The 15,104-nt window shown below is 37.6% G+C and overlaps 1 protein-coding gene across 13 annotated transcripts in view; it reads right to left on the bottom strand.

The window, feature by feature from the left end:
* Positions 1-15,104, bottom strand: part of LCOR (ligand dependent nuclear receptor corepressor) — a 90,270-nt gene that overhangs the window by 37,851 nt on the left and 37,315 nt on the right. For 9 of the 13 annotated variants that reach the window (XM_084903488.1, XM_084903486.1, XM_084903489.1 and 6 more), the window contains 2 exons: positions 14,939-15,018; positions 1,768-1,900 (listed from right to left, as the gene is read on the bottom strand). In XM_084903488.1, coding sequence (XP_084759614.1) covers positions 1,768-1,900; positions 14,939-15,018 — 213 coding nt within the window. The remainder of the gene's footprint in view (positions 1-1,767; positions 1,901-14,938; positions 15,019-15,104) is intronic. The other 4 variants (XM_084903495.1, XM_084903490.1, XM_084903484.1 and 1 more) reach the window with 1 other exon arrangement.

Genomic DNA, 15,104 nt, shown 5'->3' with positions numbered 1-15,104 from the left:
CCCCTGAAGGTTATGTTCTCAAAAGATTAATTTCTAAATAAAAATTTATGAACTTCAATGTAAGTTATTTCTGCATGACAAAAAAATGGGACTAGTAGATAAGTAAGCTAACTCCCTCCAAGCTAAGAGTGAATGAAAAGTGGTTGCTCCATGTACCTAAAGTAGAGGAGTTCCTCTTTTCAGATAATGACATTTGCTGCAACATTAAACCCATGATTCAGTACACTGCAGATGAGCTGTCAAGATATTTTATTTAGTTAATAAACTGATAGGCCTATTAGCATTACACTTTAAATGTGAATTACTAGGACTATTTGTCATTTATAGCTTAAATGTGAGTTATTTTAATAAAACAAATGTTCATTAAACAAAATAATAATATTACTGTTTTGAACATAATTTTGGGGTTCAGGGTACTTTATTGAGACGATAAAGTGAGTCCAAGAGCCTCAGTTGGGAGCTTTAGGTCAGAAATTGCAAGAAGGTATTATTTAAAAGAGAAGAGAGGATATACTAAAGATTTAATTATGTCTAGGGAACTAATAAAATAATTTTTTTTAATGCCACTAAAAACAATAATCTTGTGAATTTTCTTTTTTTGCATTCCTTAATTTTCTAATACACTTCACCTCATACATCCTTTTGAAAATACTAATTACATTATGCAGAAGCCGAGCTCGTCTCCAAATGTAACCAGACCATTATCAGACCTATCAACACTTAACAGACTTTTTTTCCCAATGTACAGGCAAACACCAGCTTTCAAACTTAAAAGGGAAGAAAGAAATTTCCAGAGGAATGACAGGTGTAAACTAGAACACTGAAGAAATATTAAAGAAAATGAAGTCATTCTGTCTGCTGAAGATTAAAAGTCTATGTAGAAATAATATCTTCAATAAAATGGCTCATGAATGGAAACTTCCTGAAGGACTTGGCTTGTAGCAATTATTCTTTGAGGACAGAGAAATGTAAAACAAGCCTACAAAGGTTTCAAGGAGAAAGATAAATAAAAAAAAACACAAGAGGTGAGGCTACTAAATGCCACCTCAAATGTATGGGGGAAAGTTTTATTTTATAATAATAAATTTCTTTTTCTAATTTTAATAACTTAAAAAATTAGTGAAATAAGGAGAAATATCTTTATATTTTATTGATTTTTTTTTTTTTTTTTTTTTAAAGAGAGGAAGGTGGAGGGATTGAGAGTTACAAACATCGATGAGAGAGAAACATCGACCAGCTGCCTCCTGCACACCCCCTAACGGGGATATGCATGCAACCAATGTACATGCCCTTGGCTGGAATCGAACCTGGGACCCTTCAGTCCGCAGACTGACGCTCTATCCACTGAGCCAAACCGGTTTCGGCTACAAATCTAATTTTAAGATTATAACTTTATATTTTTCTCTGCAAACAATAGTTCGGTGAGAAATTACTAGAAATTTACAGTTAATTTTATGGTTTTCAGTGACAAAAACAGTAACTGTTTATGTAAGAAAATCTGACTAAGAATATATAGAACTACTGAAACCTTGCAACTTTCAGACTTTAATAATAATTTTAAGAATTATTTAACTAAAACTTATCACTTCAGAGTAAAAGGAGGGAGTGGGGTTGCCTTACCCTATTTCAAATTACATGGAGAATTATAAAGTGTATTATCAATAAAGAAAAATATTTTTTATAGTAACTCTTTGAAAATAACATTGAAATTAAGAAGATTAACACAAGATAAGCAGATGCTACATGTTATTCTTTATTAGAACCAACCTTTTCTATAAAAGACTGCATTGAGGAACTCTTCTGCTTGTTTCTCGAATCGTATGATTTTTGCTTGCTCTTGTTTAAGCAGAGCTTCCCGCCCAGCTCCCGAAGCTGGTTCATCCAGACCGACTAAATGTCCCTGCAAAAAATTTGGTGACATATTTGCACAAGTATCTTTCCCCATTCAATATCAAAAGCATAAATGTCAAAAAAAAGAAAAAAAAGTAAACATTAACAACAGATTAAGACAAATTTGCTTAATACAATTAAAATATTCTAAAACTTCAAATCAGGATAAAACTTATCTCTACAAAAGTATAAAAGCAAAGTGAATACAAAAATATATTTTGGCCCTGGCTGGTCTTGCTCAGTGGTTGGAGCATCATCTTGTGCACAAAAGGGCTGTGGATTCAAATTCCACTAAAGGGCACATACCTGAGTTGCAGGTTCAATCCCCAGCCCTGATGGGAGCACTTACAGGAGACAACCAATCAATGTGTCTCTCACATAAATGGTTCTGTCTCTCTAGTTCTCTTCCCTCCTCCCTTCCTTCCACTCCCTCTAAAAATAAATGGGAAAAATATCCTCAGGTGAGGATTAACAAAACAACACCCTCTCTGGTTTTTAATACAAGTTTATTTTATTTTATTTTATTTTATTATGAGTTTTGTTTAAAACTTACAAGTAAACTCTAATTAACCTATAATTATTAAAGGGGAATTTTCCTTGAGCATTCAATATAATAGTTTTTAATATACTGCAGCAATAGTTCAGACAACTCAACTCAGTAAAAAAAAAATAATAATAATCTTAAACTCCCAAGTCTCATTTGTGAATCCTATCTGCCTTCCTAGTACAAGATCTGTTTTCTCCAGATACAAAACAAAAATTTGTAAAGGACTATTCAGAGGTAAGACTCAAGAAGAATGTAGTTGAATTCTCAATTCTGCCCCTAGAATACCAATTTACAAATTGAAGCTTTCAAATCTTTAATGGGTTGTGAAATTAACAGGTCAAAACTAACACTAGAAAAAAGAACACACAGAGTGCATCACATGCTTTAAGGAGAAACATTTCAATATCTTAAGGGGAAACACTTCAGTATGATATGTCATCCCACAGACTGTCAAAACCTGCTCTCAGAACTGCAGAAGTATTGAACTTGGTTATAACAACGCTTTGCACTTCCACCTTTGTAGCTAATAAATAAAAAGGAAACTGTGATAATAAAAAAAGATATAAAGAAAAGCAAAGTACATCTTTTAAGTGTTCTTAGAAATAACTATTTTGTTTTTAAATACCAGTGTTTAAAATACCAGTACATGTAACTTACTTCAAGTTACCACAATGAATCAACACATGCATTTAGTTACATAATGGAAAACTTAATAGTGCTCTAAATAAGAAGATGGGGAACTACCTTGGCACAATGTCAAATAAGACACTAAAAGCATGTTATAATTCACAAATGATTTCTTCAAAGATTTTAAATACAGTTAGTGATATTTGCAACCAGCTCTCTGATTTCCCCATCACTCAAATTGTGTCAACAGTGCAATAAAAATATGTATTTTTCAAAGATACATTTAGCATCAATTACAAATTATAAACAAACTAGAGGCCCTGCGTACGAAATTCATGCAAGGGTAGGGTCCCTGGGCCTGGCTTTGATCAGGGCTGATTTATGGGGCGACTGGTGGGGCCATCAGGGGGCCCCCTGCTGGCACCCACCTTGGTGGGCCTGGCCCCACCTGCCTCCCTCTGCAGGGCAACCAGTGGGGCAATGGGGTGAGGGTGTGCCCCACTGGTACCCACCTTGGCCGGCCTGGGGGCCTGTGGGTTGCAGGCAGCTCCTGTGTTGAGTGTCTGCCCCTTGATGGTCAGTACACATCATAGCGTCTGATCATTCCACAGGTTGGTTGATTTGTATATTAAGCTTTTATTTATACAGGATAGTTTAATATAAAGAACTCTCTTGCATACTCAAACTTAAACAATGATGACTTAACATTTCCATTAAAGACATGCTAAGTTTGTCACATTGTTTTACACTTTTTAAACAAAATATCTTGTGTTATAAATCATTACAAAAACCTTTATTATAATTGCACTTCCCAACATTCTCTCTCATGGACTAAAAAATTAAGAAATTGACTTTTAAAAATGAATCACAAATAATTTAATTTTGATATAGATTTAATATTTAAAGGGTATTAGGAACAGGTACATAAACCTTGGAAATACTTCAGGTTTGGTTCCACACCACCACAATAAAGTAAGTTGTAATTTTTTTTGTTGGTGGAGGGCCATGCTTTCAATTTGTAAAAAAACACAACATCCATAAACCATAATAAAGCGAAGTGCAATAAAACAAGGTATGTCTGTATTAATTAAACAGTCTAACAAAATCCTCAACTGTTGATGCCATTTCATTTAGAGATTTTAAAAAACACACAGACATTGAATGGCATAAACTGGACTTAAACTTAACTCCATAATAGTCCTATAGTAAGTCAATTCAGTCAAACTTTGAACAAAACATCTATCCTTAAACTATATTTCATGTAGCATTCAAGCTACTTTCTAATTTAAATCAACACAGAGAAATTAACTGAACATTCAATAAGGTAGGTGGTAAATATTTTTTTCTTGAACCAAACAATTAACCATTTTATCAACTTGGCCTCTGAAATACACAGATGACTTTTAGCTGATGCATATCAATTATGGTCATATCTTTTTTTGTGTGTTTTTAAAAGTTTTATTTAGATATAATATACATACTATACTATTTTACCCACTAAAGGATAAAATTAAATAGATTTCATATACCGTAAGTGAAATCATTCAATATTTGTGGGGTTTTGGGAGACAAGTGCCTTTTCTTCTAGAATAATGTTTTAAAGGTCATCCAACTTGTAGTATGTAGTATTTACTTCCTTTTTATTCCTAAATAATATTCCGCTGTATAAATATATCACATTGTATCCATTCACCAGTTGATGAACATTTGGGTTGTTTCTACTTTTTGGCTACTATGATATAAATAATGCTGCTTTTAATATGTGTAAGTTTTTGTGTGGATGTATATTTTTATTTCTCTTGGATATTTATACTTAGGAGTGGAATTTCTGGGTTGTATGTTAACCATGCTTACCATTTTGAGGACATGCCAAACCATTACCTAAAGTAGCTACTCCATTTTATATTCCCCATAGCAATAATAGAAGTTCCATTTCTCCACATACTCATGAACACTTATCTTTTTTATTATACTATCCCAGTATATGAGAAGTTGTAGCTCATGGTTTACATTTGCATTCCTGTAAGGACTAGGGTAATTGAGCATCTTTTCATCTGTTTATTGGCCATTTAAATATATCTTCTTTGTAGAAAAGTCTATTCATAAGCTTTGCCCAGTTTTTAATTGGGCTATTTATCTTTTTATTTTTGAGCTGTAAGAATTCTTGACATGTTCTGTATACAACTCTATTATCAGATATATAACTTGAAAATATTTTCTCCCGTCTGTGAGCTATCATTTCATTGATGCTACTGTTGGCAATACAAAAGTTTTTAATTTTAATGAATTATAATTTATCTATTTTTTTTTTATCATTTGTGTTTTTGATATTGTATCTGAAAAACTATTGGCTAAACCAAGTTCATGTAGATTTACTCATGTTTTTTCCTAAAACTTTTAGGACTTACTTTTAGGTCTATGATCCTTTTAGTAAGTTTTTGTATAGGGTATAAAAAGGGGGTCTGACTTCCTTTGTGAAAAATCACTGGCCATAATTTTACTTCTGGACATCCAATTCTATTTCATTAATCTATACTTCTATCTATCCTATGCTAGTAACACACTACGTTGATTACCGTCATTCTGTACTAAGTTTTAAAATTGCAAAGTGTGAGTCCTCCTAATTTGTTATTTTACAAAACTGTTTTGGCTATTTCAGGTCTCTTGAAATTTCATATGGAAGAGGCCAGCTGGGTAGTTTGATGGGAATGCAGAGTCTGCAAATTTGAGATTTGTAGGTAATCACACATCAAAGTTAACTTTCCTAATTTTTGGTAACTATACTATGTAGTTAAAGAAGTGGCTATCCTTATTCTTAGGACACAGGGAAATATACACGGAAACATTTAAGAGTAAAGAGGTATGAGGGATATACCTGTATCTTATTCTCATAGGGTTCAGGAGAATGTGTGTGCTACATGTAATATGTAAGAGAAAGAATGAATAATAAGCCAAATTTGGCAAAAGATTAGCAATTGGTGAGTTTAGGTGAAGGGTACATAAAAGTTCTTATTCTATTCTTGTAACTTCTCTATAAATGTGGAGTTGTTTCAGAGAAAAAGCTATATAGTGGGTAAATGCTGACCTCTACTTTTCTCCCACAAGACACATCTCCCTTCTCTCTCCATCTTGTCTCCTCCATAATCCCCACTGTCTTGCCATTAAATAATATTTGCTTGTGTTATGGGTTGCTCTAATATACAGTCTGAGGAAGATGAAGAGCACAGAGAATAATAGGTAGGATACGGAAGTTAATTTTCAGGCTTCTCTTAATATTGCAATGACCTAATGAAGATAGCAAAAAAAGAAAAAAGGAGATAAATTTTCTGTTAAGGGCAAGACAGTAAATATTTTAGGCTTTGTAGATCACATACAGTCTCTGCGGCATCTCTTCTTTCCTTAAAAAAAGTATTTTAGCTTACAGTATTATAAAAACATGCTGTGGGAACAGACCATAGTTTGCTAACCCTGGTGAGAGAGAATTATGAAAGGTCTCCAAGAACTATAACATAAGTAGCTCTGTGGTTCCTGAAATAGCAAGGACATTATTGAATAAAGCAACAAAGTTATGTTGGCATGGGAGTTAGACCTCAGGGCAATAATCAGTTAACCAAGTTAAACTTTAAAAATTTTCTTTCGTAACTCTAATATTTGTCATCTTACGAGTATGGGTGTTTTGGAGGAAACAAATGGGGGAGAACGCTTACATAGTTGATTATTTTCTTTTTCAGAGGTAACACCTCAGGAAAGGAAATGGAAGTAGTAAGGACAAGTTTCACTTAGGAAAGACAAGATGGTCTAGATTTCAGTAGGATAACACAAAACTTAAGGAGTGACATTTTAGAGCCATTCCTGTCTAAATTCAGGACCATGCCCACTCTGTAACTGACTTTATTTAAATGGTATTTAAAAATTCATACCATATGATATAGAAAACCTGAGAATCAAAAGCATGAAAAGTATATATGCAGGGCTCATAATAACTCTGTTAGAAAGGCCTATCTGAGTAGGTCATGGGCATACAGCTCCAGCCAAATCCGCTGCCCATGACTTACTGACATTTTAAGCAATGAACTAAAAAGAACAGACAAGATGCGACTCATGATTTAAATGCCACTCTCCAACGTCTTTTTATTTTAAATGCCAGCAAATCTTAGGAAAAATGGCTCTACCATTTAAAATGCTCATACTTATTAAGGTCAGTGATGTAAAAGGAAACCTTATTCCATGTCAATTACTATTTTTTACATTAACAAATATGAACTGTGCTTAATGCAATTTTTACTGTATGTCAATGTTACCTTAAATTTTGTTAAGCAAACCATCAAATTAAAGAATACACACTAATAAAAGAGAAAGATGCAAATTGACCATATCTTCGCGATGCCCACAAACCAATCAGGAGTAAGTATGCAAATTAACCCATCAAAGATGGTGGGTTAATTTGCATACATAGCCACCAAGCAGCTGGGGGCAGGGCACTTGCATCATCACCATGGCGATGACACAGGTGTTCTGCACCTCCTCAGTCACTCAGGGCTTCTGGGCAGCATGAGAAGGCAGAGCTGGAGAGGAGAGAGGCAGCTCTAGGGGCCAGAGTGGAAAGGTGGTGCCGGTGCGGAAAAGTGGAGCCAGCAGCCAGGGAAAGGAAGGCCCATTCTTGCACGAATCTTCGTGCATTGGGCTTCTAGTAAGAAAATAATAAAAGTTGAAGTCTGAATGCACATCAAGAATTAAATATGATATTCAAAATGCACAACAAATGGGCCATGAATGGCTCAGTATATCTAATTGCTGTTACTGTTCATGAAAATAAAGCTTCAAGTGTAAGTGGCAAGTGACTCTTATTACCATTATCTTTAATTCACCAGTATCTATAATCAACATTTGCTGTTACAGCTTTTCTTACATTATACTTGTACAAGTTGTTGTGAATATTAAAAAACAAATGAAAGCCACCCCCCAGTCAATAGCAATGGTTTTTTATATCCTTCCAGTGGTTAGAAATTAGAAGTTTATACTATCTCAATTCTCATCCACAACCCAATCTCAATCAGAAGACTTCCTGAATATCTATCTGCTTTCCATAGTGACTCTGGATATATATGTAGATAGATGCCCAATGATATCCAACTGCATATTTGAGGCAACAGTATTATAAAGCCTAGTACAGGGTAATCTTGCCTTTTACAAAACTTCTACAGCATTTCATACTGCTCTGGCAGCAGTGGTTTTATTACCTTTATCATATTTATACTAGAGGACCAGTGCATAAAATTTGTGAAGGGGAGCTGGGGGATCCCCTTAGCCCAGCCTGTACCCTCTCCAATCCGGGACCCCTTGGGGGATGTCTGATTGCCGGTTTAGGCCCAATCCTGGAGATAGGGCCTAAACCGACAGTCAGATATCCCTCTCACAATCCTGGAATGCTGGCTCCTAATTGCTCACCTGCCTGCCTGCCTGGTTGTCCCTAACTGCCTCCCCCCCCCCCGCCCCCCCCCGCTGCCAGCCAGGTCACCCATAACTACCCCTCCAACAGCCTAAATCGCCTCCCACCTTTCCCCCCCTCGTCCCCCGGCCAACCTGGTCACCTCTTATGGCCCCCAAACTGGCCTGGTGGCCCCACACAGCCTTGCTTGTTCAGTTGTTTGGTCATCCCTCACTAACCCTCCTGCCGGCCAGGTCATAGTCATCTTGTGAGGGTGTAAAGGTTAATTTGCATATCATCTCTTTATTATATAGGATTAGAGGTCCAATTTGTGCGCAGTATAGTCCCTAGGCCTAGCCTGCAATCGGGGCCATCTTCTCTGGCTGCCAGTATCTGGCCCTGCCCCCCCCCCCCCCGCGCCCCCTCCTCCTACCACCACCATCCACCCAGGTTCCCAGTTTGCCATCAGGCAATCAGAGCCTGACAGCTGGGGGAAGGAGGGGACGGGGAACCAAGAGGCCAGCTGATCCCACCCACTCATTGCTCCGCCCCCAACGTGGTGATCTTGGGCTGGCTCCGCCCACATCCCCTGCCACCCACCCTGGGTCCCCATTCACCATCAGGTGATTGGAGGTGTTCAGTGCACCTCATGGAGACTGGTTGAGCAGTTGTTCTGCCATTATGGTCACTGGGCTTTTATGTATGTATTTCTAACTTCCTCCACTGCACTATAAATTTCTTAAAAATAGCATCTGTGGCTAAAACATCTTTTTAATCACTTGAGATAATTCAACCACAATAACTGATACTTTTAACACACTACCAACAGTGAAATACATATTGTTGATTTTAACTTTAGAAATAAGAAACTGAAAAAAATTTTTAAAACAAAAAATATAAGCAACAGGCAAAGACTTAATTTTGCCAAGATGTCAATACTATCTAAAATGACCTACAGATTTAATGCAATCCTTATAAAAATCCCAATGACATTTTTTTTTTCCAGAAAAAAAAAATCCATCCTAAAATTCATATGAAATTTCAAGGGACCGCAAAGAACCAAAACAATCTTGAAAATGCAAACGAAACTGGAGACACCACATATCCTGATTTTAAAACTAATTACAAAACTACAGTAATCAAAACAATTATGATTATAGCAAGAAGACGGACACATAGAATAATGGAATAGAATAGAGAGCCCAGAAATAAACACTGACATAAATAGTCAAATGATTTTTGATAAGGGTGCCAGGAACAAAGACATTATTTTCTAACATATGATGTGGAGAGAACTGAATATCCAGATGCATAAGCATTAAGTTGGATCTTTACCTTATACCACATACGTATAAAAATCAACTCAAAATGGACCAAAGACCTAAAACTCTAAAACCCTTAGAAGAAAACACAGTGGGTTCAGGGGGAAATATTACACTGGATTTGAACAAAAGAAGTGAGAGCTATACCCATGGCCAGAAAAAAATGATACTCATTTAATAAACTATTCTTTTTGTTTTGTTTTGTTCCTTTCTCCCCACCCCCACATTCTGTTTGCTCTGGGGAAAGTCAGTAATGGTCCTGACTACCTATTGTTTCTTTTCTATGACGATAAATCAGAGGCATGCTTAAAAGACTAACAATAAATTAAACCAAACAACAAAGACAGATAAAACAACAATCAACATTCACATATACAATATTTATAAGTGAGCATAACATATAAACAAGGCTTAATAAATCAGTTATTTTCATGGATCTTTCAGATGTTTTACATTGTCTGGGACTTACAACCAGAGGTGGCCTAGATCTCAACCACAGATTTTATCATATTCTGTTCTCCATAGCATTGACTGGCGTCTAAAATCATATGCCAGTCCCGAGGAGCCATATGGTAATTTTCAGACAAAGCATTAAGGAGCCCTTTTGTAAAAGGATTGTTAGCCCCATTCTCTCTAGTTGGCGAGCCTTCCCCACACCAGAGGTGGAGGATCAGGGGCCTTAGGCTCTGTAGACTTTTTTTTTTTTTTTTTTAATTTTTCTTTATTGATTAAGGTATTACATATGTGTCCTTATTCCCTATTTCCACCCTCCCCCGATCGTGCCCTCACCCTAACACCCCCCCCCCCCCCGTATCTGGGTCCATGGTTATATTTATATGCATGCAAGTCCTTTGATCTCTCCCTCTTATCCCCACCCTCCCCTACCTTCCCTCTGAGGTTTGAGCATCCTATCTATGTTTCTCTGTCTCTAGATCTGTTTTTGTCCATCCATTTATTTTGTTCATTAGATTCCACAAATGAGTGATATCATGTAATATTTATCTTTCTCTGACTTATTTTGCTTAGCATATGCTCTCTAGGTCCATCCATGATGTTGTAAATCAGGGGTCTTCAAACTACGGCCAGCGGGCCACATGTGGCCCACAGAGGAGTCTGATCTGGCCCGCCAGGTTTTTTGGGCAGTGAGCGCAGCCGAGGTGTTACAGTAGGAATTAGTAGTTCATATAGTCCGGCCCTCCAGCTCTCTGAGGGACCGTGATCTGGCCCCCACCTTAAAAAGTTTGAGAACCCCTGTAATGTAAATGGTAGGAGTTCCTTCCTTTTTACAACAGCATAGTACTCCATTGTGTAGATGTACCACTGGGTTTGTTTGTTTTTTTTTTATTAGAATTTATTAAGAATACTAGAAGCCTGATGCACGAAGATTTATTAAGAATGTGGTTCAAGGGTCAACTGTATTTTCTAACTATTGCAGGATCCTGAACTGCAAATCAACAGTTGTTTTATTAATCTGTAGGTGAATCCCTGGTTCTATTTTTGTAAGAAGTGAATTTGTATTTTTCACCTACATTTTAAAAAAATATAAATACTAATATATATTTTTTATCCATTGTAACAGCTTCAGTATCTACTAAAAAATCAAGTAACTAAAAAAATGCACAGCTCTTCCAAACATTATCTAGATTTTCTCATCACAGGAAAAATCACACAAGATTCCAACAGCATGCTCTGCTGCTACCTATTGGCTGCTACCATACCCTCCAGATATTTCCTTCTTTTTTTGGAATCCTAAAGCAGCCTTAAAGAGCAAGCCTCAAGCCAGTGGAGTACAATCCTTCTCAGATGAAATGCTACAAGTGCCTGCAAAGAATTCTAGCACAATCACTTTAAATCTAACGAAACTAAAGATATATGCTTGACAATTCATTTCCTAGACGCTCGCTCTCTCAATCTCAATCTCTCAATCGCGCGCGCGCGCTCTCTCTCTCTCTCTCTCTCTCTCTCTCTCTCTCTCTCTCTCTCTCTCTCCTCTCCCCATCCCTACCTGATGACATTTTCCCACTGACTTTTAGAGAAAGGGGAAGAAAGAGGGAAAGACAAAGAGAAATATCAATGTGAGAGAATCACATCGATTGGTTGCCTCCTGCATGTGCCCCAACCAGAGCATGGACTGGAGAGGAGCCTGCAACTGAGGTACATGCCCTTGACTGGAATCAAACCCAGGACCCTTGGGTCCGCAAGCCAACACTCTATCCACTGAACCAAACCAGCTAGGGATAGGCTCTTTTTCTTCCTATTTTCCATTATAAATGTTATGTCTGTCTCTGAAAAAAAATAAACCAAGTACAGGTAGTGAAGTGTCTAAGGGTGAAAAACATCTTTCCCAAAACTAAATGTGTTGTCAACTGGAAATATTCTAATTAGAAACCAACAAAAAATTGTAGAACAGTAAGAACAGCTGTTTTAAATATTACAGGATTCCATACTTTGCTATTTATGTATTTTCTTCTAAAAATATTCAGTAAATATTTCACCATCATATACCAATGGAAAACTCAACCACATTACAAGAATGTACTATACTCAACTACTAAACATAGAAGGCTTTTTGCTTAATACCACCCTGAAAAAAAAGTAAGCAGTAGTTGCTTCTTCTATTCTACCAAAACACTTATTAAATGACTTGCTTGGTAAATAGTCACAACATACCACTGAGTTTAAAATGATGAACTTCAACTTCATTGGCAGTTGCTTAATTTTCTGGTCTCTCTTTTTCAAACCACACTAAATTTCAAAACATGTTCCTTATTAATTCAATGAAAACAGACCACTGTGAATAGTACAACTTTTTCATGTAGTAAGCAGAAAAAAATATGCCACAAAAGAACAGTAAGTAAGAAGCTCTTAAACCTGCTTTCAGATTTTAATGCACTTTTCAACAATGGCGGTACAAGGCCACATGCAAGGGTAAAAAGAAGCATACAACATGGCTCACAGTCTTCAGAGGTTGACAACATAGTCAGGAACACAAGATTCAAACATAGAAAAGGATGGACGAAATAATACTGAGTAGTAAATGACAAATAATTGATATAGATCATATTTACTGCAACAGCGTGAAGGGTTGAAATAGCAGTTAGAGCAAAGGTTTGCCATTCATAGGAAAGGAGGGGCTTACGCAAGAGTAAGAGCAAGGGGATCCAAGCTATTGAGAATAACAGGCGTGCAATGCTGTAGTCCAAATAGTAAAAGCATGTTGTTTAATACAAATTATCAGACCAGCTGAGCTAAAAGAAAAATATATAGAACACGAGTGGGACAGCATTAGAAAGAAAAATGAGCTGTGGAGGGTACTGAGTCACTGAGTGTTAGACTAATGGACCCAGAAGACAATGAGAAAATTACTGGAGACTCAGTATAGGGTAACATTCCCACACTATGGAGGGGTGAGGGTCAAGGCTGTAGCAGTGTTTAACAGACTGAAGACAAGTGAGGGACGAATCATGCTATTTCAGGAGTTGAGAAATAATGCTAAAAGCTTTAAGTACAATGATGAAAGGGGGTGGGGGAGGGGATGAAATTTGGTGAGGGAACAACTGGTAAAGTTAGACATATACAAGGCAGAGGAAGGAATTAAAAATGTTTTCAAAGCTTTAAAACTGGGAACAGACATACCACAAAAAGAAACATAAGACAGAAAACCGTTACTAATAAATTTTTCCAACAACTGAAATGTTTTTAAACCAAAATTCTATTTGTTTTTATTTAACACAAAACAAAACACAAACGAAAGCTACAACCAATTTCTGCAGTTGAATACAAAGAGCAATCATACTCAAATATTATGAAGAAACATCTTATACTAAAGAATAAATCACAATCTATCATAAATCTACATAAATTAGTAGCTACTTGATCCAGATCCATGTGCTATTCTTTTTGTCCAAACGACTCCCATTACTTGAATTACCATACACTTCATATTTAAAATAAATAACTAGGCAGAATAATTAACTGACACCAGAATAAATAACTGTCAGATATTCTGCCTAGTAAACTATATGAATAAATGCAACACATGCTGGACTACAGATTTCTCAAAAGGCTAATCAGCAGACTAGAAACACTAAATTGCAAACTGATCTACTATCAAATCTTTTATAAGTAAACTAGAGGCCTGGTGCATAAAAATTCATGCACTGGAGGGGGGATTCCCTCACCTCAGCTGGCCCCCCTCACAGTCCGGGAGCCCTCAGGGTTGGGAGGCGACCCGGCGATCAGGGGAAGGCGACGCCCCCATCACACCTCTGCTGCTGCCACTGCCAGCAGTGCAAGCCTCCGCTGGCTCTGGTTACATGAGCCTCAGGAGGCCCTGGGTGGCTGGGCTTGCCTACGCCTTGGGCCAGCCCTGGACAGCTGGGGGGGCTGAGGGTGGGTCTGGCCACACCGTGGGCCAGCTGCCCCCCTTCCCTGGCTGGGCTGAAAAGACTGTGGGACTGTGGCCAGGCCGCACCACTAACTACCAGCTACCCCCCCCGCAGAGCTAAAAGGACTGGGGGACCCTGGTGGGGCTGAGGGGATTGGACACCGCCATCTTTGTGACGGTGTGATGGCCAATTTGCATATTCCCTCTCTATAAGATAGGACTAGTGGCCCGGTGCACGAATTTGTGCACATTGAAAAGAAATAGATTAGAAGGTGGCTGGTGGAGCGTGACTGGGTGAATTGGGCTGAACATGCCCTGGAGCCAGCCTCTCTTGGTCCTTCCCCACCAGCTGCATTTGGGGCAGCACCATGCCACAGCTCGAAGGGTGTCTGCAGTTACCGCAGCTGGCAGTAAATCAGATTCTGGGCGACAGTGCCCCAGTAACAACATGACCCACAGCCGAAGGTGGAATTGTGCAGCCCCATGAGGAGTCAGGCTCCCACTTCTCTGGTTCTGGGGTGCCAAGTCACTACAGCTTGGCAGCTCCTCCATTGAGCGTCTGCCTCCTGATGGTCAGTGTGGTGTCATATATACCGGCCAGTCACTTAGCCTTTTATATATGTAGATACAGGCTCATACCTTTCTTTTCCTACAAGTCTCCACCAAAGTAATCAAATTTTGAAAAAAATAAAAACTATAAAATGCACTAGACAAGTTTCATTGAGTTTCTTGGTTACCTTTACTTTATCTCTTCTCAAGCAACAGAATAGACAATTTTCATCAAAAGTCCAATCAGAAATGCTTTCAGGTTCACAGTCTGCAAAAATAGTAGGAATAACAAATTAATAGTCACAAATGATAATTTTTCAGGAAACAAATAAGAATGTCAAAAATATTATTTTA

The sequence above is a fragment of the Pipistrellus hanaki genome (genome assembly GCF_964339955.1).
Source record: "Pipistrellus hanaki genome assembly, chromosome: 14".
Lineage (NCBI taxonomy): Eukaryota > Metazoa > Chordata > Mammalia > Chiroptera > Vespertilionidae > Pipistrellus > Pipistrellus hanaki.
Note: the sequence above shows the minus strand (reverse complement) of the source record. Positions and strands in the feature narration are given on the sequence as shown.